The sequence below is a fragment of the Xenopus laevis genome, chromosome 4S (genome assembly GCF_017654675.1).
Source record: "Xenopus laevis strain J_2021 chromosome 4S, Xenopus_laevis_v10.1, whole genome shotgun sequence".
Lineage (NCBI taxonomy): Eukaryota > Metazoa > Chordata > Amphibia > Anura > Pipidae > Xenopus > Xenopus laevis.
Window position 1 is genome coordinate 86,055,173 of NC_054378.1, and position 27,934 is coordinate 86,083,106.

Here is a 27,934-nt window from a genome sequence, read left to right on the forward strand (position 1 = left end):
AGTCCCAGAGGTTACATGGGAACCCAGGGTAACTTCTAAGCAACTGAAGGCCTGTGTCACATCAGTGAATGTTAATGAATTCACCATTAAGAAAACAATGAACAGCAATAGTGTGTATGGCAGGATAGCAAGGAGCATGCCACTGCTCTCCCGTGTCTGCATTCTTCTTTACAGACTCAAACATTCAGGGGCAGATTTATCAAGGGTCGATTTTCGAAGTTGAAAATACTTCGAAATTCGACCATGGAATTGAAATACTTTGAATATCGAATTCAAAGTTTTTTCAGCAAATTTGGCAATCGATCGATCAAATTAAAATAGAACGATTCGAAGGATTTCAGCGATCGATCGAAAGGATTTTAATTCGATGTGTAAAGACTTGGAAAAAGTTTGTAGAAGGTCCCCATAGGCTTACAAGAAACAGCATTTTTGATGTCACCCACAAGTTTTCTATTGGATTAAGGTCCGGGGATTGGGCTGGCCACTCCATAATGTCAGTCTTGTTGGTCTGGAACCAAGATGTTTACTGGTGTGTTTGGGTCATTGTCTTGTTAAAACTCCCATTTCAAGAACATTTCCCATTCAGCATAAGGCAACATGACCTCCCAAGTATTTTGATGTATTGAAACTGATCCATGATCCCTGGTATGAGATAAATAGGCCCAACACTGTAGTATGAGAAACATCCCCATATCATGATGCTTGTGCCACCATGTCTTCACTCTGTACTGTGACTTGAATTCAGTGTTTGGGGGTCCTCTGAAAAAACTGTCTGCAGCCCCCTAGACCCAAAAAGAACAATCTTTCTTTTATCAGCCCACAAAATGTTGAGCCCTTTCTCTTTAGGCCAGTCAATGTGTTCTTTGGCAAATTGTAACATTTTTTAGCGTGTCTTTTTTTCAACAATGGAGCTTTGCAGGGGCTATTTGCCAATAGCTTGGCTTCACATAAGCATCTTCTACTTGTAACATCACTCACAGGTAACTTTACACCTTCTATGATCTTCCTGGAGCTGGTCATTGGCTGAGTCTTTGCCATTTTGGCAAATCTTTTATCCATTCAAATGGTAGTTTTCTGTTTCCTTCCCTGTGTTTCAGGTTTTAGTTGCCATTTTAAAACATTTAAGATAATTTTAAACTGAGCAGCCTATCATTTTCTGCACCTACTTAGTTGTTTTCCCCTCTTCAATCAACTTTTTAATCAAAGTAAGCTGTTCATTTGAACAATGTCTGTAACAATCCATTTTACTCAGAGAGAAATGCACTATAACCAGCATTCATATTTGCTCCTTCCTTCCTTAAATAAGGGCCGTATTTGACACCTGTTATTTCACAGAATGAATGAACTCACTAATTGATCTCCACACTGCTATTATTTGGAACAAGCATCAATTAATGATTCAATAACACAGAATCAGTAGCATGTATGTCATGACTGTTGGGTCTGTTGATTTCTATTACTCTACTACACCTACAATAAATTATTTGCCATGCAGAAATATAGTTTCTAAAAGTGATTGATCAAGTTAGTGATGTTGGACTGCTACTATTCTGAACACAACTGTATATGAGCCGTTCCTGTACATCAGAACTTAAATGAACTCAAATATACATAATTACGGGACATTGTACTGTTAAAGCAACATATAAACCATGGAATGTGAAGCTCTCATATGACTTACGTGACTTGATTGACAGCAATCCATACTACAGAATAATGGATCAGGCCTCTTGATGAACACAATCAGACAAGCAGGAAGCCAGGCTTTTTATTATACAGTCCGGAGTATACATGGTCTCATATTACTTGCAGATCTAATACTCTTGAACCCCTACATTTCAGCTCAGCCTATAGAAGTGTTAAATACATTTATAAACCAATAGAAAAGAGTGTCGGCTGGGTGACCATGCCCTGAATAGACTATATACTTTATAACTATACAAAAACACATTCTTGCCTTACATTCCAGTCATCTTGTGCAAAGATATTTTAAACCTGAAAGCTTTAAAAGACAGTGGGGATGGAGGAGAATACAGAGGGCTGTTGTACAAGAAGCCAGAGGGCTACAAAGAAAGAGACTTTTACAGCCATGGCCTGCACAGGACCAACACTAATATAAACTGCCCATACATGGGCTCATATATTCCAACTTCCCCCCATCCCCCTTTAGAACAAGCTGGCAACATATTGACCCATGTATGGGGCCCTGGGAAAGCCTGCCCAACTCAAATTTCGAAACTTTGTCAGCTAGCACTGTCACCACGTCAATGAAGCCCTCACCCAACAGGGTTCCCATAGGCCAGCTGTATGACCCATGCATAGGTGGATCAGTCCAATTTGGCCCAGCATGTAGGTGGTTATATGTGTGGCTATAATTGCGGTATAGTGGATAATTTGCCCACTACTTTCAACAGCACATTGTTTACACTACAGCATAATGATTCCGGTAAGGCAAGTGACACACATAGAGCTTTATGACTGCTGCAATAATCACTACCTAGGTCAATGGAAATATCACAGGTTTGGCAGTTATCAGTTATTTGCCAAAATCGTGGAGAAGCAGGGTATATGGGGGGGGGCAACAAAAAAAATCAACTATATTAGCATAAGAAAGTAGGGTGGCACCAAATCCTCCACAAAAGATTTAGCTGAACCAAAACATAATGTGCATATTCAAATCTGAAAAAAAAAAAAAAAACAGGGAAAAATAAAAATTCTTTACATTTGTTAATGACAGTCCTACTTGACCCACCACTTCAGTGAGCCAACCAGCTCTCTTATGAACATATTTGTAAAGCCATATAAATGATTTTATGCCAAAATACGCTGTAACATACGCAGTGCATTAAAATAATCGTGCATTACAAAGAGCTGAATGCACGTAGTCTACATTTTTTACACCAATAATCTTAAACCTGTTGAAATCCATTAAAGTTAATGGACAATTTCAGGTGCCAGAGAAAATCTAGGGTGAAAAGTCACTAAAAACAAGTGGGGATGTTGCGCACTGTAATTACACGGCTTGTTTTCTAGCTCACACTTACATTGAGACTTGAATATAACAAAGGGCTATAAATAATGAAAAAAAATCATTATACAGCTTTATATCTAAGCGTCATTTTACAGGGCGTACCTTGGCAATAAAATAGAGATACCTGGAGTACACTGCTTTTTTATACCCTTTCTAAATATGTTCCTTAGAGTCGAAGATAACGGCACAGCAATCGAAGAGCTGGGATGTGCAATATATAATGGCCAAAACCTTAGGCCCAGTTATTTTGGGTATTTCCCCTACTGCTTTTCTTTAGTAGCCATAAACATGAACTAATACACCCTTATTTGTCCTGTTTTTCCCTCTACTGTTTGAATGCACTTGTTCCAATGCTTTTGGGTGTGTCTTTGCACCACAGGACAATTCAATTGAAAGTTTGGGCTACTAAAATTGCAGGGGCCAATCCCAAAGTGCCAGGTGTGCCACTGCACCTAAACAGCCACCCTATAAAAACATATATGTCTTTAGTTACAAAAACGGTCCCCTATTCCCTCTTCTGGCAGACAGCAAATGGTAACTAAACCATATAGCCAACCCTGTAACCACTTTACAGCCCTCCGTGGTCGTGGGGTCTGCTGTACGAGTTACACATCACTGGTGCTAATATCTTTAAATGCTGCAAGAATGAAGGAGTATGTTGGCAGTTTAGCTATACAATGACAATTTAAGGAGAATAAAAGGATGGGAGCTCTATGACAAATTTGAAGGCCTGAATCATTTCTAACTTCAGGCTGCCATACATTTGGGCAATACTGTAAGCCCTCTGTATATGGTACATTGTTCATAGCCACATTGTTTGGCACCAACCAGTACATTCTTTGATAGGAAAAGCTACTGGATAAAATATTCATCACCAACCATACAAAGTAGAAAATTGTGCCCTCCTTTTAGCCCAGGATGAACCATGAGACAAGAATTAATTCCTAAGTGCACTTTAACACTCAAGTTCGTTAGTCATGACCATAGGTAAATAGCAAAAATATTTAAAAACACATCCTTGATAGAGAAAGTAAAAGCTCCTAATGATAAGTGATGAAGCTGTGGACTCCTTGCATGAAAACTTGCAGTAAAGGCAGTGACCACTTGCATAAGGTTGAAATTTGCACTTTACATGGAAGACACATCTGCTTTATATCATGTTAATTGCATATAAATATGGATTTCTCGTTTTTAACTGTATTCGGCACTTTAGAAATTTCAGTCAATCAGTTTAGCAGCTCTAGGTATGTAATTGGCACTTTGCCTTTTTGATGTCCTCTTTCACCCATCAGCCAGTCGGAATCCATTCCAGGCATGCTGTATACAGTTATAACCTAGAATAAAAACGAATATATGGTCTTTAGTAACAGAAACTGTATGCATAGTCAGGTACAGTCCTTAGGTAGATAATATTTCTACTTAACACATACAAGAAGAGTAATTGGATAATACAAGCCTGATCATTCAGTGAGAGGAAAGTAAATACACCAACAGGGTTATGTAAGAAAAGATGCAACATTTGGCCAATTCTGGTCATACTGCTCAACCATGTAGACATATATAGCCAGTAAGGGAGTTGTTTAGACTAATAATGCCACTCCATAGTTTTGCTGTGCTCAGGGCATTTGGTTTTGAGCCAAATTGCATCACCTGGGTTTAGTTGGTCTATATGAATAAGAGGAGTCAATAAGAGCTTGTCCTGGTGTTTTAACTAAGAGTGTGGTACTAGGCAGGTGTGTCCTTTTCCCCACTATTATCTGCACTGGCCTTTGGTTCAGGGAATATAGATGGCCAGGGCCATTACCAGGTTTTGTTTTCAGTCATTGTGAGAGGAAGAAAAAAAAAAGCTTTATGCAGACAAAAGATTATTATTCTTTGGGGACCCTGATGAGTCATTTAAAGAGCCTATGCAAATAGTAAAATCTGGTTGGTGGTTTTCTCAGTGGTTTGAAAGTTAACTGGGAAAATCTGCGATGATGGCAAACTCAGTAATGAGTATAATGTAGCATCTTTACCGTGGTGGACTGTTTCAGGTAATTAGGGGAGATAACTGCTGGGCATAGCAGAAACTATGTGGAACATAAATTGCACCAAATGTTAATTAAAATTAATATAGCAGGAAGAAATGTATATTTATTTGAAATGATTTATTAACCAAAATTGTCATACTTCCTAATAAATGCACCTGAAAAGGTTAAAAAAAATTACAGAAATCTAATGTTGGCTGAAATTCATCCAAGGCTTCCATATAAAACCCTTATGGCCGAATTGGTTGAGGAAGGTTTAGTGTTTGTTATGTGAATATACTACATCGCCTCCTAACTGTTCTACTTGCATCATTGTTTTCACTCTGGACTCAGATCACTGGCCAGAGTGAATTGGCAGGCTTGCAGGAGCAAGATCATATAGGAAGTATATGTCTTGTGTCCAGCCCTTGCCTACAATAATGCAATCTACATTGTGGGCATGTAAAGAATCAACCCCAACCCCTAGGCTGTTGCTCTCAGTGGCCTCAAAGCAGGTGATTATTTTTAAATTCCAGGCTTGGAGACACGTTTTGGTTGTATAAAAACCAGGTGCACTGCCAAACAGAGTCTCAATGTAGGTTGACAATCCACATATGGGGCTACCAAATGGCCAATCACAGCACTTATTTGGCACCCAAGAACATTTTTCATGCTAGTGTTGCTCCCCAACCACTTTTACTTCTGAATGTTGCTCACGGGTTCACAAGGTTGGGGATCCCTGACTTAGTTTAACGAATTCCCATGTCTTGCAATCTGGTGGGTTCAAACCGGTTACCTGCTATATGGATCCTTTAGCATTAAATCTAAACTATTTAGGCAGGCAAGTGGTATAGGTTTACCCTTCTGGGGTTACTGTGTCTATCCTTAGTGTGGTCAATTATACTAGGCTGTTCTATGTTAATTGGCAGGTGCAGCCAATCCCTAGTGAACTCCCAGTAGAAAGCACTTATATAAACCCTGTCCTAGCTACCTAGTTGGCCAGTTCCTACAGAGGTCTCTATATCTACTGGTCACACAGCAGGGCAGGCTCCCCGGTTACCTGAACCTGGAAACTGAGCCAGTTTGCCTTGAGTTTCTCAATCCCTATTTTCGTGCATGTCTCAGGACTCAAAAGTGGGAACAAGGTCCAAACAAGTCAGTAAGCCTGCTGTCATTTGTTTTCCTTGCCTGTGCTTACAACTGTTTTATGTGCAAGCATCCAATCTGCTTTGTTGCCAGTATTCACCCTCCCAGTCTATACTGCAAATAGTAGATCAGTGGTCTCTGTGACCCCTGGTAGTCATTCTGTGGTGTGTTAGGGCCACTGCACATGACATGTAATTCATAGAATACCATTTGCAACTTGGATTCCTTTATCAAGGTTTTAATTCAGCTCTTGATGTACAACATGCTCATTTTGAAAGAATATTGCTAAAATAGACTAAACTGACTACTACTATATATATATGGATTGATTTCGAGATGAGTTAATTAGCTTTACAACTATTACTATTCACAATATATGCCAGACAAGATGTATTAGTCTCACATGGATATCTAGCCAGGTGTAGCTCTAATAGAGCAGATTTTTTTTAAATTTGGTTTGGAAGTGCAGCTATAATGGCAGGAGATAATGTGTTATTTCTCAAAGGTAGGATAGTCCCAGTAGGAATAGCTCATGAAGTTTCTTAAGAGCAGTTGAAAACGATACCCAACCTAGATAAAAGGGATTTTTTTTTTAATTAGTTCTGGTTTATAATTGAAAGAACTTGGCTATGAATTGAATCACCCTTAACTACTATCCCTAGATCCTGGTTGAAGGGATGATCCTATTGTATAAATCTCCATATGAAGCAAATATCATTCACAGCTACTGGTTGCCAATATTTCTCTCTAAGCTGTGCAACCCACACATATTTTGAGGCCAGTGCACAAAACAATTGTGGTGAGCACAAAGAATTTTGTGTGAAAACACACAATTTTGCGTTTATTTTGACCTGACCACATAGTTTTTAAAAATGTGCACACGAGTTTAAAATGTGTGCACAGAAGAACTGATCCCCCCCTCCATTGCAGAGAAAGAATTTGAGGGAACATTGCTGGTTGCATAACTAGCGTGGAGTATAATCAAACTGATTTTAAGTTTTACTACTTTAAGCTTTTGGTTTTTTTTTTGGGGGGGGGGGGCTCCTTTTCTTCCTGGGTAAAGACATTTTCTTGCACAAGTGTATGGCATAATAAATGTATTGGAATGTTCTGAAAAGGACATGGCTGCTGTAGTTAAATGTATTAAATATATGGGATTAGTTATATTTTTAACTTTTTTTCTTGTTAGTTTGTTTTTTGAACTGTGCAGGGAAATAAAAAAATAAAAATATGGCCCTGAATGGCCTGAGTATTGTATACATTTGCATGTGTGTGGCCACTTCTTGTATGTTACAGAATGTCCTTAGCAACTTTTCAATAGGTAATTTTTATAGATTTTTAATAACTTGACTACTTCTTCTGCCTTTCTAGCCTTCAAATAGGGGGTTGGTGACCTTGGCACTCAAACTATTGTGTTGCTACAATTTCATTTTTGTTACTTTTTTATTATTATTACTTATCTTTTTCTTCAGAGACGTTCCTATTCGTATTCCATTTAACCCACTATCCATGATTCATTTCACCCACTGCCTGGTTGCTAGGGTAAATTGTTGCAAAAAAATAAAAAAATGAAGACCAAATGCAAATTTTCTCAGAATGTCTCTGTCATGCTAAATGTCAACTTGAAGGTGAACTAAACCACTTGTGATGTGCGAGTCAGAGCAAAGGGCAGGTTTGAGCAGGGCCACCATCAGGGGGGACAAGTAAGTGCAGTTTTTTTTTTTTAATAGCTTGTAGGGGCCCTGGCCAAAAGTGTTTTTTTTATAGCTTGTAGGGGCCCTGGCCACTAATGCTTTTTTTTCTTTTTTAATAACTTGTAGGGGCCCTGGCCACCAATGTTTTTTTTTTTAAACTTGTAGGGGGTCCTTGGCCACCAATTTTTTTCTCTTTAATTTGTAGGGGGCCCTGACCACCAAAACTTGTAGGTAGGGCCCTGGGAACCAAAGTTCTTTTTTTAACTTGTAGGGAGGCACTTAATGTTTTAACGCTTGTGTCTTGTGTGGCCTTCATACTGATGGGTAAAGGAGGGGTGGCGAGGGGGGCCCAGAAAATGGTGCTGTGCAGGGGCCCCGTGATTTCTGATGGCAGCCCTGGGTTTGAGTTGGCAAACACATATCATTGGTGCACTTGATGCACTAATACAAAAACCCATAGCATGCTTAAAGAACCACTCTGCAGAAATAAGATCGGTTTCAGTGCTCTGATCAGACAAACTTATTCTTATCTCTGACTAGGTATTCCTACCTCATCTGCAAGAAGCGACAATTCACTGCTATTTGCAGCATCATAATCATACAGAACTCTGGCCTTCCTGCTGCCATTCGATGCTTTCAGTTCAGTGAAGCCAGATGTAACCAAAGAACTTTTTGCAGAAGGTGCCTGAGCCGAGGCAGAGACTGAAGGTACCGGAACACTTTGCATAGGGGTTGACTGATTATTGTTGGACACAAACGTTGAAGGAAAACTGTAAAAAGAATCAGTTGTAGTTACTGACCAATTGAATGTGACAAATGTAATGCCATCAACTTCCTCTGTGTAAAAGCCCTTAGTGATCAGGGGTATTTGGCTTTATCACCAGAACGCATATAAGAAGTGATTGATTATCACAAGCTACATCATTCAGAAAACAATTGTTTGTACCTGCACACTGTGGGGTTAAAAACTTGTAACTGTGGTAAAGATAAGTGCCAATTGCCCTTTCGTCTTTGTGTATTAGATTCACGGTGTGCCATAAATACTGTGTCTCAGATATAATTTAATATTGCTAATCAGTTCTGTAGAAAATGCTGTGTCGAGCTGATCTTTAAAATGTATCACTAACTATATTTGTGTTCTCATGGGATTGGGCACATAGCCCATCTAAAGCGATATTTATTTCCTCTTGAAAAAAACTGGCTATTACCAACAGGCCCGGACTGGCAATCTGTGGGTTCTGGCAAATGCCATAGGGGCTGCTATAAGGTCCCATAGAAAGTCAGTATTTAGTGGGCTGGTGGGGGCCTTTTTGCGCCTCTGTGTACCTGAAATGCCAGGGCCTATTTAAATTCTCAGTCCAGACCTGATTACCATCCACAAAGTTATAGTCTGTACACAAACTACTGTTCCAGCAACTATTCTCTTTCTCATCAGCAATGCAAACTAGGACCACTCATTCCAGTAGTTATGTTCAGTTGTCTGAGACAGGGACGCACCAAATCCATCTTTTTCAAATTCGACCAAATACCCAATTCAATCCAAAACTAATTCCATATGTGCAAATATAGATAATTCAAGGGAAAGATAATGCATGCTCTAAGATTGCACAAAGAAACTGACATTTTCATCACATTATCTAAAGTCACACAATTTAAAGGGTTCCGAATGGATGTGGCCAGGCACTTAAGACTTTGCTGAATCAGAATCCTGTCAAAAAAGGCTAGTATTTGGTGCACCCTCAATCTGAGCTGTTTATACAGCGGAGAACAAGACTAACTACTATTGTTGACACAAACGCAATTAATGTCTACGCTTAAGGTAATCTATAACCAGTAGGGCTACTTTGCATAAACTTGTCAAATGACCCGTGACATTCATAATAGCCGATAATACCCTTTCCCCCCAAGTGTCAGTGTGTAAAGGATATGAATGGCTCTGCAGTGAGAGTGACGATCTGCCTTTCTGGCACTCCCTTGTTAGAGGACACATAATAACTTCTTAGCTAAACATACTTGTGCAGGCCACACATGCAGTAACTATGTCTTTGATTCGGTCAAATGCCACTATGGAGATTCCAGTCTAAGAGACTGAAATAAGTATTCTGAACAACTGTGCAAAACAGCAACACACTATGCCACAAAAAAGACTCTATGCATGATTGCACTTAGCTTTATTAGGTATAATCTAGTTACTCTACAATCCATACATATATCAGTAATTCAGAAAAATACTTTTTTCCACCTCTCATACTTTTATTACCTGCCAAGTTGCTTCTGGAGATCCAGCATGTACTGATACGATTGTGCAAAATAGGTCATCTGGGCTTCCACAAAGTCATTCAAACAGCGAAGATGGTGTGCCTGCATGGAAACATTGGATTAATTTATTCCAAAGAGAAAACAAAGCACTGTACAGAGCCACCCTATATCTAATCTAGAACTTGAATGAAACATAACATTTCACTGTAAAAAAAACTGCAGATCTACAATCACTAGAACCTGATCTTGGTACTCAAGTCATGTTGGCACACGTAATAGAAGTGTAGTACTGTTTTTTGTCAAGAAAGTCCCCAGGGACTATTAAACCTAAATAGAAAGGATAATTACAGAAATGTTTTCATATCCAGATCAGCATAAAAACAAACTATAGCATAAATGCCTACACAGAATTGCAGTTTAACACAAGAAGTCCAGATATCCTATTACAATGAGCCACTAATCAAGCAATGTGGATTAGGTCAGGGAAGTAGAATAGTTTGGCGTTGGGATCATTTGTATAGTAATTTATTTTACAGTTAAAAGTTTGATATTTGTAAAAGGCCACATAGCAGCCAGTAAAAAAATAAATATATTCATACAAATGGGTTTAATACTGTAGTCTGAGACATAATCCACTGCTTTCGTCCAATGGAGCCTTGTAATACAGCCAATAAAAGCACTTAAGTGTAAAAATAAAAACTGGGTAAATAGATAGGCTGTGCAAAAAAATAAAAATGTTTCTAATATAGTTAGTTAGCCAAAAATGTAATGTATAAAGGCTGGAGTGACTGGATGTCTAACAGAACAGAACACTACTTGCTTTTCAGCTCTCTAGTCAGAGACTTTAAGGGAGGCACATGGGACATCTTCTGATATTTTTCACATTATTATGGTTTTCTTTCACTCTGTGGAATCAAGGTTTGTGTATTTAAAATAAACAAAAAAAGAAATTACAGGTATAGGATCCGTTACTCAGAAACCTGTTATCCAGAAAGCTCTGAGTTAACGGAAGGCCATCACCCATAGATTTCAGTCTAAAAGATAATTTTAAAAAATAATTTGCCTTTTCCCTAGTATAACAAAACAATACCTTGTACTTGATCCCGACAAAAATATAATTAATCCTTATTGAACACAAAACTGTCCTATTGGGTTTAATTCAAGTGTAAATAATTCCTTAGTAGACTACGGTATGGAAAGATCTCTTATCCAGAAAACCCCAAGTTCCGAATATTCTGAATAACAGGCCCCATATATGTATTTATATTTATTTTCGTGTTAAAATGAAGAAGCACATGTTAAAGGGGGGTATGTTTTCCCTTTAATGGAGATGAGCTTTGATCTTTGAAAGAAAAAAAATGTTCCCCCTTGTTTATAACTGCATTATGGCTGGGATTTTTAGTACTATTACTTCCTACAAACCATAAAGATGTAGCTGTAGAAAAGTATGAAAAACAAATCCTGCATAGACAGAAACCACACAGTTGAGGAAATGCTTTCACTGAATAAGATTCCCATCCGTTTTTCCATTTTGCATTTAGAACATTTTAGGGACATTTTAAATGAGAGATGATTATTGAATGACATCTGAAATTAAAAATCAATGAGATTAATCCATTTCATTACATTATTTCTAACGCCCAATTTTGTGGTATCTTTCAAACTTCTGAAAAGTGACATTTTATTTGTTTTGTTGTTACCCAAGAATAAACAGAATAAAATCAATTTCACATAACATGAGATTGCATCTCTGCAAACCCATTTAATTGAAGTAATAGATCAGATGGAGCAATCTGATTTGGAACAAAATAAATATTACGTTAAGACTTCCTCTTAGATATGCAAACATTCTTACATGAGTACTGCTGATTCCTTCAAGCAGAAGTCGGGTAATCTCGGCCTGACGGTCAAACTCGCTTTGTGTTATTCGAAGTTCCTGTTCAGCCTTGGGGAAACAAAAAAAAAAAATCAGTTTTAATGTGTGCACTTGAAAAGACATTTAGCTACTGGCATTGCTTCATGATTACACAGTTCCACTATCTAAATCAGCAGGAAGCCTCTTTAAAAACCAATGACCCATGCAGACTGCTTTACATGACTTTGCTTCCCTGGATGTCTTTTAATGTGTCCACATCATTTTCACTGGCAGTTAATATGAAGGAGCTTGCGAAACAGGGGTTTTCCTATTGCAAATTCTGGTTTTATGGCACAGGGCAGTGAATAATACAACTACACCATGAAGTCACCTCCTGACATTCTCAGTCAATCCCTGAATGATCAGCACAGTGTTCTGCAAACACTCTGCCAAAAATATACAGATTTTCTACATAAAGTGATACATCTCATCCTTATCATATATGTTTGTCTATTATAAATACTGCTTGCTGACTCTGGCACAGCCAGAAAACATAAATAGTACATATGCATCAATATAAACAAAATTTATACACACAAATAATATAACAAGCGTTAAAATCAGAAAAGAGAAATATATGACCAACCAGCTTTCGGTCTCAAAGCAATGAGATGTAACTCCAACAATCCTCTTGGGGGAGAAAAAAACAGAGTTCAAGCTTAATAAAAGGTAATCTTACTGCCTATGAGACACTTCTGTGACTAATAACCTAAAAGGGAGAATGGCATTGCTCTGGTCAGCGCCTCTCTGTCGGTCAGCGTCTCTCTGTCGGCGAGTGTCTCGTTTGGATTAATTAAGGCTATGGGAAGCAATGCCTTCTGGTTCCTGATACAGGCTGTAGTAATGAAAATGATGGAGGATCACTGCTACCCAATGACAACAATGGGAAGATCAGCCCTTTATTCCAGGTGCCGGGACACATCAATTCTAGGAGCCGATTCACAAAAGGTCGAAAAAGTGAGTGTTATTTATAGCATGTCTTGAAAATGGCATCACGTATCATATTTTTTTAGAATTAATGATCAATTCATTAAAAGTTCACTTGTATGACTTAAGAAGCGATTTTTTTTTGTTAATTTTCAGTTATTTTAAGCCATTTGATATTGTTGCATGTTATTAGTGCAATCTATAGATAACATTTGTGATTCCACTGACAATAGAAATTTCTTTTACAGTATTCCAGTCATTCCTTTTCCTGGGAAAATTGATACAAATTCCACGACACAGAACGTAGTGCATTCTGGACCTGCCCAAGGCACCATGAAAATGTGTTAGTGGCTATAGATAAGGCTCCAGCTCCTCATAAAGGCCTAGAATTGCTGCCCTACAGCTCCTCACTACATCCTCCTCTATTAATCCATCTGATGTTGTTTAGTAAAGCCTACTTCTGGGAGGTGTTAAATTTCAAAGTAATTATCGAACTATTTATGTTTTTATCTCTTAAAAGATGTTCTACTCTATAAGTATGGCAATGCGAATAGAATACCGTTTTGCAGTCATTTAGATTTAACACTTGTGATGTGACTATTAGCGCATGAGAAAATACTTTGATGGATCGTTTCTTAAATAAACATTGTTTTTTAATGCGCAAAGCTTTGCGTTAAGGAATAACAAACTTTTATGAATCGGCCCATTAGCTTTTTATCTTTGGCTTATAATAAAGCATGAAAAAAATTATGAAAATGACTGGCAATCACTTTTTAGGCTTTGGAAAGCTACGGAATGAAGAAAAAAAAAGTTGACATGTGCCTGGTACATTAGTCAAGAGGCTTATGCATCATATTCTATACTAATAAATAAATGTGCAGGGTGTTTTCACAGGCAATGTGCTTCCTCTAACAACAGTTATTAATTATGTAAGAGCATAGGAAGAGAGTGGCTGACAAAGCAAATGAGAAAGCATCAAATACTGAAGGAGGGGATATAAAATATGTATCCTCTTTTCAAGTATGGGTTACATTCATTTTACTTAAATAATAATAAATCACAACTAAAAGTTATTCTGTTCTAGGATACTTCATTATTTGCATTTTTTTCTGTATTCAGTGTTTAGTGAAAGCTGTCATTCTGTTCCAAATCATGCATCGCATCTGTAGTAGACTCCTGAGAAATAGTGTAGGTAAATTAAGTGCAAGTTAAATAGAATATTTACTCACAGTAATTAACCATAAACACTGATTTCTGGTTGTTCTGACAGTTACTCCCATATGAGACACACGAGACCAAGTATCACAATATGCAAACACCTACTTTTCATAAGAAATTAGGGCATCAGGCGAATGCAATATGTACTGTAGCATCAGTATGACTAAAGGCAATGACTGCATGGCTCCAGTAAAAACAAGTAGGCAGCAGCCCCAGAAATGTCACTATATATTTTATAACATCTTTTTGAGGGGCACTGTGGTGTCCAGTTGATCAAAGTAAACCACTTGATATTAAATATTTTGCTTTACATTTGGATAAAATGTCTACTAACATATTTTTCACTTCAGATTAATACTACTCACTTTTGTAACTTCCTCAGTCCACATCTGATTTGCATCAAAAGAAAATACATACATTGAATAAAGATGATTAGTTGTTCTAACCAGTTTCAGAAGATAAGTAATGCAAAGGTATGGAACCTATTATCCAGAATGCTCGGGACCTGGGGTTTTCCGGATAACGGATCATTCCATAATTTGGATCTTTGTACTTTAAGTCTACTAAAAAATCATGTAAACATTATAATCCAATAAGCCGATTTCGCTTTTAAAAAGTATTAATTATTTCTTAGTTTGGATCAAGTACAAGGTACCGTTTTATTATTACAGAGAAAATGGAAATCACTTTTTAAAATTTGGATTATTTGGATAAAATCGAGTCTATGGGAGACAGCCTTTCCGTAATTCGGAGCTTTCTGGATAACCTGTTTCCGGATAACGGATCCCATACCTATACTACTGTTCACACTATCAATGCAAACTGTGTTGCCATTTTCTGGAGGGGAGTAAACGGAACACCCATGCAGATCTAATTTACTGATAAATTCTTTATGACAATTACACACCAACCGTATATGTTATGTTTATCATGAAGCATATTTTGAATTGCTTATGCAGTTTCACATGTGAATGTGTGAACCTGTAATGGTTCTCTAAGAAACAGATTTGCCAAAATTTGTAATAAAACTTTTTTTTTTTTTTAATTTACCATTATTACATTTATTTCCCATGTATTAAATGTGCAAAAATATATCCTGCCCCAATGAGAATTTTCTTTTTCTTATAGTCGATATCTATGGGAAAGTTTCACTTGGGCGAGAATATTTTTCATGTTAAAGTAGATAAAATCGTCGTCAGTAATACTAAATTTCAGGGGGAAAAAAAAAACGAAGAATCGGTCAAGCATTCTTTCCAAACGTAAGCAAATCTGCCCCTTAATTTTACTTCACTAACCTGAAATAAATGAAAAATGGGGAGAGTTTGGGTAATGTTCAGCACTGAACCAACAAATACACTTCTACCAAACAATGACAAATACAATGGTAACTAAGCACATAATATTTTATCTTGACACCTAGTCAGTGAGTTCTCTTGCTGTGTATGATGAAAAAGCTCTCCATTGCAAGGAATATATTCCAGCTGTCGTTTTCCTTTATAAATTCATATTACATAATATATATGCCATCACTGAAGTGGCTTGTTTTCCTTTTTAACTTTTGGCATGACGTAGAGAGTGATATTCTGAGACAATTTGCAACTGGTTTTCATTTTCTATTATTTGTGTTTTTTGAGTTATTTAGCTTTTTATTCAGCAGCTCTCCAGTTTGCAATTTCAGCAATCTGGTTGCTAGGGTCCAAATTACTCCAGCAACCATGCAATGATTTGAATAGGAGACTGAAATATGAATAGGAAAGGCCCTAACAATAATAAAAAGTAGCAATAACAATAAACATTTAGGGTAAGGCCACACGAGGAGATTCGGGTAGATAGTCGCGCAAAAGACGAGGCGATTAGTCGCCAGGCGACAAAATCTCCCCAACTCTCCTCGTGTGGACTAGCCCATAGCCTTATAGAGCATTTGTTTTTTTTAGATGGGGGTCAATGCTAATATCTGAACGCTGGATAGTCAGAAGAAGGCAAATAATTCAAAAACTATAAAAAAAAAATTAAAATTAAAATTTGCTTAGAATTAGCCATTCTATAAAATATTTAAAGCCAACTTAAAGTAAACAGCCCCTTTAATACTTTGACAGAAAAACAAAATTGCGGCTATCTTATCTACATCATGTAATTGCTCAGTTACACTTCTGATGCTTATAGGCCCACAAAGCAAGAGAAAACACAAACTGTAAAATGCAGTTACAATATAGGCCAACAGACCTTCAACCATTTTATGTGCAATGCGCTGATCATGTAAGACCAATTTACCATAAAGTTGTCTCCTTCAGGCTCGGTTGCATTTAGTTGCTTAATCACATACATACAACAAAGAGAAAAATGATCTGTGAATATGCAGAGCATTTAGCCTTAAACATATAGACTGATTTGAAGGTAGATGATACTGTTAGACTACATCAAGTAAAACTATTTGAAAGCCCCATACATTTTAACAAAATGCTGAAAGTTATGTCCTATCTCACCTTTATAAATACTTCATACAGATAACTTGGAAGGATAAATTCGAAGGAAAGTCTCAGTGTGCACCGTTATCTATTTTGGCTACCTATTCTAACCGTGTTTTAGAAGAAGATATCTCATACTGTGTGTCTATCTACTAGAGACAAATGTGTTCTGCCATTGATATCAGGACTAAGTGGATCAAGACTCAAGCCTACAAGTCAGAAGGAGCTGTCACTTTTGGGGGACAGTAAACAGACAAACAACTCTATGTTTTTTTGAAGGGAGGAAAGGTTTAGACGATGTTTGATGAAGCAAGGACACAAAGGAAAATGGGGAAAAATATATCAATCTTGTAGCCCTTAGGATCAGGGCACACGCTCAGATTCGGGGAGATTAGTCGCCCGGCTAATCTCGTTGAAACTTCGGGCGACTTCAGAAAACAAATTGCTCCAAGTGCCACCCCGCCGGCAATTTACATTTTAGCTGGCGCAAGGCAGTTCGGGGAGATTAGTCGCCCTGAAGAAGAGGAGATTTGCTGCCTGGCGACTAATCTCCCCGAATTGGAGCGTGTGCCCCGACCCTAAGAGATGACCTGTAGGAACCATTGGTTCATGACCAGATGTCCACCCCACCTAAACATGATACAGGCATCCATCTAATCACCCTTTTGGTACCTTGTCACCCAATCTAAAAATAAAGAGACCTTTGCTTCTGGGGTTTAGGGTTGTGGCTAAGCAGTAGTCTAGAAGTAAATACAGCGTACTGAGCTGTACTGCAATAATCTCTATTAGATCCAGACCATAAGAAGTAGAAGTGGCAACCTGTTTTGTGTGTTGTATTATAGTTTTATCTTGAAAGTGGAGAGATGAAAACAGATTTGTAGCAGAGTTTGTGGTTCTTTTCTTTGTATGCTCCACCTTGTGGCAAAATGCAGCATTGATTAAAAATATGAATCTGTATAGTTTGGGTTCATAAAATAATAATGATTTAAAGCAACTTTAAAAAGAAAGAATAATAATCAATGGAAAAAGTACCCTATCAATAAATGCCTTCCCCTTTGTTTTAAAAAAAAAATGTTTCATTCAACTAAGCATCGCTATCAGAGTCCCCAATAGAGATAACTGCTTCTGTAATAACAAAGTAAGTCCTTTTGTGTTATATTCCTTTTGGAGGAAATAAGGAAAATTGTGAGATGGTTAGGGCGTTATTTACTAAACTCCGAATGCAAAAATCACGATAAAAATCTAAAAGTCTGATTTTATAAAAAAAAAATAACGAATTTTTGGTGATTTTTGCATTTGGAGTTTAGTAAATAACCCCCTAACAGTCACACAATTTTCTGTATTTCCTTGGAATTTATTAAACCCAGAGGATGGGAAAAGTCCGAATCTGAAAATCAGGCATCTCAGACCTGTCGAGGTTGCATATAAGTCAATGGGAGAAGTCCCAATGATTTTTTGATGTGCGCTGGGTCTTTGGCAATACCCCGAAGTTTTCGGGTAAAAAATACGAAAAAAATTGTGAAAATCTGATTTTTCACGATTTTTTCCCCGCAAACAAAATTTTCGGGAAAGTGTATTAATAAATAAGCCCAAAAAAACCCTGCGGATTTGGTCTAAATTTTTTTCAGAAAATATTGAGATAAATTCGGACTTTGATAAATAACCCCCTTAATCTATATGTAGAGTTATGGAAAGCAACGCAACAACATTACTTTTTTTTTTACCACTAGACAAATATAAAAGGCAAACAAAGGATTAGAGTGCTTATAGAATATAAAAGGCGATATGGATAACAAATAGTTAAAATACAATATAAATATATTTAGGCATTGTTGACCTAAATGTTTACCCTTCCCATTATTCTTGTTCAAAACTCACTGAAGAGTTGGGGCTATAATCCAGGATATTCCAGTTGTTTACCACAAAAGTACATATTTTTTCATCTTTTCGGTGTACAAGGAAAGAGCAACGTGGTATTTTTCCACTCATTTGTCAAGAATCTACTTACTGCGGCTCTGGCTTCTGTTACTCTGGCTTTTTTCAGTCGAGTCTTTGCTGCATCCAAATCCAACCTTTTATTCTGCAAGAGTTTCTTTTCTTTCTAAAGAGGAAAAAGTAAGAATAAAGTACAAATATATTTTCATTTCAGCACAAAGATCTAACAAACAAAATTATTATTAGTTTGGTCTATAAGGATAACCAAATTTTAGCGTTTTCTACACCAGGTGCTTCATCTTAGCAACAAATGGGACCATAAGATATCTTCCTACTTAATACAGTAGAACCCCATTTTACATGTTATAGGGACCATGAAAAAATTAAGTAAAATCAGGGAAATGTGTTAAAGTAACCTTTTCTTCAAGAACTGAAAGGATATAAGTACAGGAGTCCATTTTACTTTGAGATACAATATTTAGTGTGTTAATAACATGGGTCACATACACAACCTAAAGCAATTAGTGATTGGTGCAGGACTGTATAAGGGGTAGACTAATTGGAATTGACCATTTACAGGCAAAACCATGGCAAAATATACATCTGGTTAGTATTTTAAACCTCTTTATTGCACAAATAATAACATTCATAGAGGAAAAAAAGCAGGAAAAAAATTTAGTTGTAAAATCCGGGAAAACATTAATTAATACCAGGGAAATGCACCCACTGAAATGCATATAAAAGAAAACACGTAAAATGCTGCAATAATTAAAACCAGGGTACTTAAAATCGATGCTTCACTGGAGTTTATATTATAAAATATTAATCCGGTAAACCCCTTTAAAGGGGTTGTTCACCTTCCAAACACCTTTTGAATTCAGTTGTTTTTAGATTGTTCCCCAGAAATAAAGACTTTTTCCAATTACTTTCCTTTATTTATTTTTTACTGTTTTTCCAAAATCTTAGTTTAAAGTTGAATATCCCTGTCTCTGATGTTTGAGTCTGGCAGCTCAGTAATTCAGGCGCAGACTCTAAACAGTTAAAAGTTTACAGCATTTAGTTGATACATTTCTCAGCAGCATCTCTGGAGTAATAGCAATTATTTATCAATTCTAACAGCTGCCTGTAATGAAACCCAGAGATTCTGCTCAGCAGGGACAAAAAATAAGAAATGTATCAACTAAATGTATCCATTTAGAACAGTTTACAGGGTCGGCGACCCCCTCCCAGGGCTGCTTCAGAAGGTGAAAAATTACACTTGACACTTCAATATTAGAAAACCGGTCACACATAGAAAATAGAAAGTCATTGGAAAAAGTAATTATTTCTGGTGATCTATCTGAAAACAACTAGTTGTTTGAAGGTGAACCACCCCTTTGACGGGACAATATCACAACACATAATTTCTAGGCTGCTCCTACAAAATATGTATATTTGCATACTTCATGCCATCAATAGCTTGCACCAAACAAAGCAAGTAGAACAGTCTCTGGACAACTGTTACTGTGGCAAGGTGCATTTTTCATTTATATTTTTCCCTTTTAAATTAACTTTTAGTATGTTATAGAATTTCTAATTCTAAGCACCTTTTCAATTGGCCTTTTAATTTTTAAATTATTTGATTTTTTTCTTATGGCTTTTTACAGCATTCAAATGGGTGTGAATGACCCTATCCAAAAACAGATTGTGTGTAAAGCAACAAATATATTGTTATTGCTACTTTTTATTACTCATCTTTCTATTCGGGCCCTCTTATGTGCACTGTACATATTTCAGTCTCTTATTCAAATCAATGAATGGTCACTAAAGTAATTTAGACCTTAGATTGCTGAATTTGCAAACTGGAGAGCTGCTGAATAAAAAGCTATGTAGCGCAAAAACCATAAATAATAAAAAGTGAAAACCAATAACGAATTTTCTCAGTCATCACTCTCTACATCATGCTAAAAGTTAGTTTAAAGGTGAACAACCCCTTTAAGTTAAACAGTAGCTACATAAAAAAAGACCATAGTAACAGCACAGTAGATTCTACATATAATGCCACATAAAAAGACCATCATAACAGCGTAGTAGATGGCCATTTGATCAATTCCATTTTTTTACTGGGAAACAAGTCGCTTAGACCAGTTATCCCCAACCAGTGGCTCACAAGTAACGTGTTGCTCTCCAACCCCTTAGATGTTGCGCTTAGTAGCCTCAAAGGTGCTTATTTTTGAATTCTTGGCTTGGAGGCAACTTTTTGTTTGCATAAAAACTAGGTGTACTGTCATGCAGAGCCTCCTGTAGGATGCCAGTTCAGAGGTTCTACCAAATCGCCTATAATAGCCCTTATTGGGCACCCCGGGACATTTTTCATGCCTGTGCTACTCCCAAACTATTTGAATGTGGCTCACGGTTAAAAAAGTTTGAGGACCCCTGGGTTAAGGGTAAATGGCTCATGATAGTGGTTATCTAGAGATTCAGTGGGTTGATTTTCAGCCTTCACTCCAAGCATTAACTCTTGGGAAGGCCGAGATATTTATCTTATAGTAACACAATACTGTACAATAAGCATTTTCTACTCTCAATATTTGCTATTTTAGGGTGTTTTAGAAGGTTAGCTTTGGAGTACCCCTATAAACCCTTTGTAGTTTATAATTGTAGCTTTAATGTAGGTATATGTCTATAATGTTGCAACAACCACAGCTTCAGTGGTGGTTTTATGTCTTTTACAGAGGTCTCCCTTATATTAGTCAAGTCAAGTAGTTATTTATTGCCATTTGCATCAGGAGTACATAGGAATTTCTTTTGCAGCATGGTACAGTACAGTGAGACACCTACTGATTATTACAATATATGTGGGATACATAGATACAGTATAAGATTAATAGAGTAACAAAGTGCAGTGTAATTCGAATAGGAATTGCGACTTGCAGTAGTTCATGCATTATCTGTTTGGCATCTGCTTGACCATTTAGTTTGTTAGAGACTAGATGATTGGTTGGGATAGATGATTCCTGAAGGTTTCTTCTTTCTTATCCGTAGGACTCATTTGCAGTTAGTCTGACAGCTCTTGGAAAGAAGCTATTAAATAGTCTTTTGCTTCTGGTTTTTATACTTTCAGGCCTCCTTTGCCTCAGTGAGTAGTTGGGCTAATGCCAAAAGAATATTTCTTATATTGCTCAAAGGCTACAGACTGACCAATAACAGTATAAGAATGTGTATTACTTACAGTCATTGTTTTATAATCTCCTTCAATAAAATTTCTCAATGGAGTGAGGAAGTTTATAGCTGCGGTCTGAATAAGTTCTCTGTGAGCCACTCCTATTCTTTTTTGAGTTTCTCCACATTTAATGAGAGCATTTCCTGCAAAAATAGCAAATTAATTTTTTGAACACCATTATAAAAAGCTTACAAACAGTCTCTTCCTTCAGGGTACACATCTATAAACATATTAACTAGAGTTATATTGCGTCAGCAGTCTCTTTACAACATTTAAATTTTAAAGAGATACAAACACTCGAATTGACAAGCGATGAAGAAAAACAAAAAACCTCTGATTTCAAGTTGTATTGTTCAGAGATTTCCAATCAGTAACTTCCTTCTTGGTTGCTCACATTGCCTAATGTTAACCTCTATAATCATAGAACAGATTTTAACCATCTTCATGCCAAAATAATACTTGTGCCAGTGTACAATTTTATTGAGGATACTAATATTGTGTTCCAGCTGCATACAGACAAATTTTTCACAAAAATTGTATCACAGAAATCTTGACTTTTGCCTGGTTTGGGCAATTTGCATACAAAACATACATATATAAAAAACAGAAGGATAACAAATTTAAAGGGGAACTCCAGCTTCCAAACCAAAATTTGATAGAGGCCCACAGAAGACCCCAATATACCTATCACCGTTATCGTTTTCTTCAAAAAGTATGAATAAATGCCATTTTCTATGCTGAAATCCAGCTGTTTAACAGTTATTTTCTTTCTGCATCATTTGAAATTCTGTCAGGGAAGGAGGGACTAAACACTGATGTTACAAATTGTAACAACTACTCCACAGCTTACAGACAGCATGCAGGAACTACATAACCCACAATGCATTGCACTGTGATGTTCTGTTCCTTATTGAAACAGAACAGAACATTGAAAACAGCTGGCTGCTGATACAATGTAGTCAGCCATCTTCGGTTGTCGGACAGATCAGCAGGAGAGCTTAGGGTAACAGTTCCAAACCATTAAAAATCATGAAAAGTCTGCATATTTTTTATTGTTATGTTTTTATGGAGTTCCCTTTAATGAAGGAAAAAAAAAGTTGCACATTCGATAATCGGAAAATACTCATAAAGAGGCATAGGCAGCGCAGCTTCTACTACAGGTATGGGACCTGTTATCCAGAATGCATGGGACCTGGGGCTTTCTGGATAACGGATCTTTCCATAATTTGGATCTTCATATCTTAAGTCTACTAGAAAATCACATAAACATTAAATAAACCCAATAGGCTGGTTTTGTTTCCAATAAGCATTAATTATATCTTAATTGGGATCAAGTACAAGGTACTGTTTTATTATTCTACTGTTTTATTATTCCAGAAAAAAAAGAAATAATTTAAAAAAAATTGGATTATTTGGCTAAAATGGAGTCTATGGGAGATGGCCTTTCCGTAATTCTAAGATTTCTGGATAACGGGTTTCCAGGGAATGGATCCCATTGTTCCCAACTCTGCTTTACTTCGCAATATAACAGAGGCCCAAACACAATTTTCATTTTGATATGTTTATATGAAGAATTTGAAACGAAATGCATTTTCCCATAAATAGAACAGTGAACACAGGTTAATGCTATAATCAGGTGTTATTCATAAGCCACAATAGAGAAAGGATTTATTGCCTTTAAGTGGTACCTTTCATTGGCTGAGTCAGCTACAGATTTTTACATCTTTTTTAGTTTATAAAAAGTGGGCCCCTCAGGGAAGGACTACTATATTAACTGGCTGTTATTAATAAAAATTATTTCTAGCACTCCAACTTATTCCATGGTGTATAATTTCAGTTGAGTTGACAGCAAACACTTCCAATATAAAGGTCTTTATCTTTTTTGAGCCTTCACAAGGTGGGAATCAATCTTCCAGTATCTTTTTTTACTCTTCTCAAGCATAAAAAATAGCACGTTCTATACCTATTTTTGAGGTCCAAAAACATCTTACAGGCAGGACCTTCGACTTCATGTCTGGAATTTTGATTGTTGGATTATTTATAATTGCTTAGTGTTTATTGTAGTACTGTTTGTGCTTTCTGCAACAGTGCTGTAAGTATTATAATAATTTTAAGTGATAATATAATACTATCAACTTAATTGAAATTCTACCAGTGACTGGTAAACACTGAATATGAACACTTACACAAATTCACAGGCAAAGAGGGAAAGCTGTCAATCAACATATTTAATAGGAGTAGGACATATACATAATAAACATACAGAAAAAGCTTTGTTAGAAATCAAGTCATCAGTCCTGGGAGGCCATCTTTGATAATCCTGTTTAACCCTGGCACTACTCCTCGCACACAGTAGATCCCAGATATTGCTTCTTCTATGGAAACATAACTGAAATCCTAAGCTAAGAAAAAAAAAGATACTGCCATGCCTGATATTTAATGCTGGCTAACACCAAACCACTGAACAGTGAAAGTGGCGTCTGTAGTTGCACTTCCTACCCCACATCAAACCTCTATTCCTAGAGCACATTTGCTGAGAGAAGCTCTGACACGTTGTTTCCATTTTTATTTCATGAAAAGGGCACCTCTATTAAGTTCAACTAAACACAAGAGACTTTTAAAATAAGGTGAGCTCTTAGTAGCTACAATAATAAGAGAGCATATCAACTAGTAAGAAAACATACAGTATATTAAAAGCAGAAACATAAGAGCATCAGGAACAAGGTGTAGCCTACACCACGTGATTTTCCTTTTCATCTCCCTCGCAAAAAAGGATATGGAATAAAACATGGCAAATTTATATTGATAAATTTAGAATAACTTACAGCAAACCTACAAAATAAAATATTTGCAGGTAACAAATATTGTATTATTCTTAGTAAAATCATGATCTTTCTGTCTATTTCTATTCTCTAGGCAGTTAAAACAGGTATAGGACCGGTTATCCATAACCGTTCCGTAATTTGGAGCTTTCTGAATAATGAGTTTCCTGATAAGGGATCCCATACCTGTACTCAGCAATTACATTTAAATATTCTTTTAATTATGCAAATTTTCCTTTTTCCCCCCATTATTTGGAGTGAAGTTGCCCTTTTTGCAATTTTGGGAATATGTTATCAAGGTTTCCACTAAATCCTCCATGCTTTTCCATGATAAAAAAAAATTGAGAAAACTGCCCAAAACTGCCTCCAAGAGTCCTTTTAGTTTTTCTTTCCAAACTTCTGAAGCTTCCAGTTAGAACAAAGTGTATGAATAGATGCCAAATACAGCCTAATCTGGTTCAGCTCTACATAGATGCTCATCTCTTTTGCTGTTGATGGGCAGGGAAAGCAAGCCCTGTGCCTCCATTGTTGACATTAGTGGGAGCTTAAAGGACCAGTAACGTCAAGTTTAAAAAAAAAAAAAAAAAAAAATGTGTTTGTTTATAATGAAAAAAAACCAAGACATATTTAACTTTAAAATCTCAAAGTCTTTATTAAAAAATAACCAAGCGAAACTCCGCTTGTGCTCCTCTTCAGAAAAGGCGACAGGACGACGATCCATCGTGCAGCACTCGATTTCTCCTCCCTGGCTATCTCCTATAGAAGGTAGGGAGAAGAAATCGCACGATGGATTGTCTCCCTGTCGCCTTTTCTGAAGAAGAGTGCAAGTGGAGTTTCGGTAAGTTATTTTTTAATAAAGATGTTGCGATTTTAAAGTTAAATATGTCTTGGTGGTCTTTTTCCAGTTATATACAAACAAATATTTTTTAAAAATTTTGACATTACTGGTCCTTTAAAAAAGCTTACCAGAAATGCAAACTATAGATAGAATTGCTGTCACATCACAGACATACAAAAAAATACTTTATTTATGTGATTTAGAATAAAATACTTTATTTACGTGATTTAGAACAGGCCCCTTCAGGCACCAGAACATCACTTTTTTTTTTTGCAAGATTGAAATATTTGATCAATTCTGTGCATTTGACAGCTTTATGTCTGCAACCAGGTCCATTTCCCTAATTAATTTCTATAAAGTATTATGGATGTAAATACTATAGCACTGAGAACCCATGCTGCTGCCAAGCTTTTATGAATGGGATAGCACTATTCATCATGCTTGGAACACACTGCCTGCAGGTTCTGTCTGGTCAAACAAGGCAGTAATATACAGGTTTTATTTTCCAAATAAATATTGCTGATAAAATTACATAACTTCTCACAGTACTACATCTGTACTTACCATATGCTGTTCCAGGGCCAAACTCATTACCAGCATCAGACATATACTGAGCCAATTGCTCTTCAGAATTCAAACGGCTTGGTGCTTTCCGGTCAAGTTTTTCGTACACAAATTCTTCTATCCGGGCATCTTTAGAAAGAGGCAATCAGGAAAGAAATCAGCAGTCACAAGGCAAATTTAAATTATTTAATTCTTAGAAACAAATCCACTCTTGTAACAGAAGGGTTGAAAGCAATACAGCTGGCCGCTTATTAACACTAATGCAATTAACTTTAAAATACTTTTTCTTGCAAGATCTAATCTTAAAGAGCTTCATTATCCTATTTCTGTTAACGTTGAAAACTCAGTAAAGCTAAAGGCTAAGTTATCCCGAGTTAGCTAAAGTGATTTGTCATTGAATGGGCATAAGAGGGTGCATTACAGCAGTATTAACAGCCCATTATTAGCGGACACAATTTTTTCTTTCGTTTTTACCATATACTTCCATGCCATGCTTCTAGTGTGGAGATTCATAGAGCGTCTTTTGAGAATTACTTTCCTGCTGAGCTCCATGTCACCATGTTATTCCACCCCTCCCAAGTATGTCTTGCTAGACTAGCATGTGCGACTGAGATTCTGTACTGTGCATATGCCTTGGTTTAATTGTGCAAAGGTTACCTGGGAGCAAAGAAAACATGGCCAAGCCATGTTCAGCAGGAATGTAGCCCATGTCAGACCATTTTCTAAAGAACAAATGCATCAGCCTGCTTTAAAAGTTAAGCTATTTCAAAGGAGAACTAAAGCATAACTAAAGAAGTAGGCTAGAAATGTTGTACATTATGTTTTGGGCTTCTGTACCAGCCCAAGGCAACCACAGCCCTTCAGCAGGGAAGATCTGTGCCCCAAAGATGCCCCAGTAGCTTCCCATCTTTTCTGCTGATTCAATGCACATGCTCTGTGCTGCTTACACTTACTGAGCTTAGGGACCCACTCACAGTATACTATACACATAGAATATAAATGTCACAATATAAGGCTGATTAGTAATTAATACAGATAATTACTACATGGCAGCACAGAAACCTAGCATCAGAATTTAATAATCAGCCTTGTAGCATCAGCTTATATTACAGGCCAACCTAATTTTCTGCTTGATAATTTGCGATAACCCCTAAATTTAGCTTCTCAACAGCTACTCAGAGCCCACTGAGCATGTGAGTGTCGCAGACACTTTCCAACATGGTGACCCCCTGTGACAAATTTGAAGTCCTGGAAAATTGCTGCTATTGAGAAGCTGAAACTTTAGGCCGGTGCAATAAATTCAGTATATAAAATATGGCATTTTAGCCATATTCATTTTTAGGGCTTAGTTCTCCTTTCGTCACTAGGGTACCTAACAAATTGTCACCTCTGTGTTGTCTTTGCTAGAAGTAATAAAAAAATCATTGTTTTTTAGAATCATATCCTGACAAAGCTTTGTTGAAAAGTTGTTAAAGTTATTTTCCCTAATTTATCAAAAAAGAGGCTGCAGTGAATTTCCCTAATTAAGCAAGAAGAGGTTGCAGTATGCTAGATGTTTAAAAAAAAACAAAAAAACAAAAAAACTTTCCTATATAAAACACTGAAACCCCAATGGAGTCTGGCTGGACAAGGAGAGGAAGGAAAAGGGATTAAGTCACAGGATGGTGACTGTTATCAGATAAATATAAGACCTAGTTTGACAAGCAACTGTTTATAAGAAGCCAGAGGAGTTCTACTGAAAAATGGAAGTTTTGTGCAAAAAATGAATTCACCGCCCAATGTCATATTAAAATGATGACAAGCAAACAACCAACCAGCCTATTCTAAGAAATCAGGCTGCTGATGTAGAAGAAAGCAGAACAATACATTTTCCTCTATTGAATTCCCCCTAAATACAAACAGCTATAAAATA

General features: G+C 36.8%; 1 protein-coding gene across 2 annotated transcripts in view; it reads right to left on the reverse strand.

The window, feature by feature from the left end:
• Window positions 1-1,756: 1,756 nt before the first annotated feature.
• Window positions 1,757-27,934, reverse strand: part of sh3glb1.S (SH3 domain GRB2 like, endophilin B1 S homeolog) — a 33,669-nt gene continuing 7,491 nt past the window's right edge. The window contains exons 3-11 of one of the 2 annotated variants that reach the window (XM_041591302.1): window positions 26,023-26,151; window positions 21,808-21,941; window positions 18,670-18,762; window positions 16,468-16,506; window positions 14,562-14,585; window positions 11,992-12,081; window positions 10,138-10,238; window positions 8,428-8,647; window positions 1,757-4,365 (exon numbers count right to left, since the gene is read on the reverse strand). In XM_041591302.1, coding sequence (XP_041447236.1) covers window positions 4,258-4,365; window positions 8,428-8,647; window positions 10,138-10,238; window positions 11,992-12,081; window positions 14,562-14,585; window positions 16,468-16,506; window positions 18,670-18,762; window positions 21,808-21,941; window positions 26,023-26,151 — 938 coding nt within the window. In that variant the 3' untranslated portion in view covers window positions 1,757-4,257. 2 annotated transcript variants of the gene reach the window in all.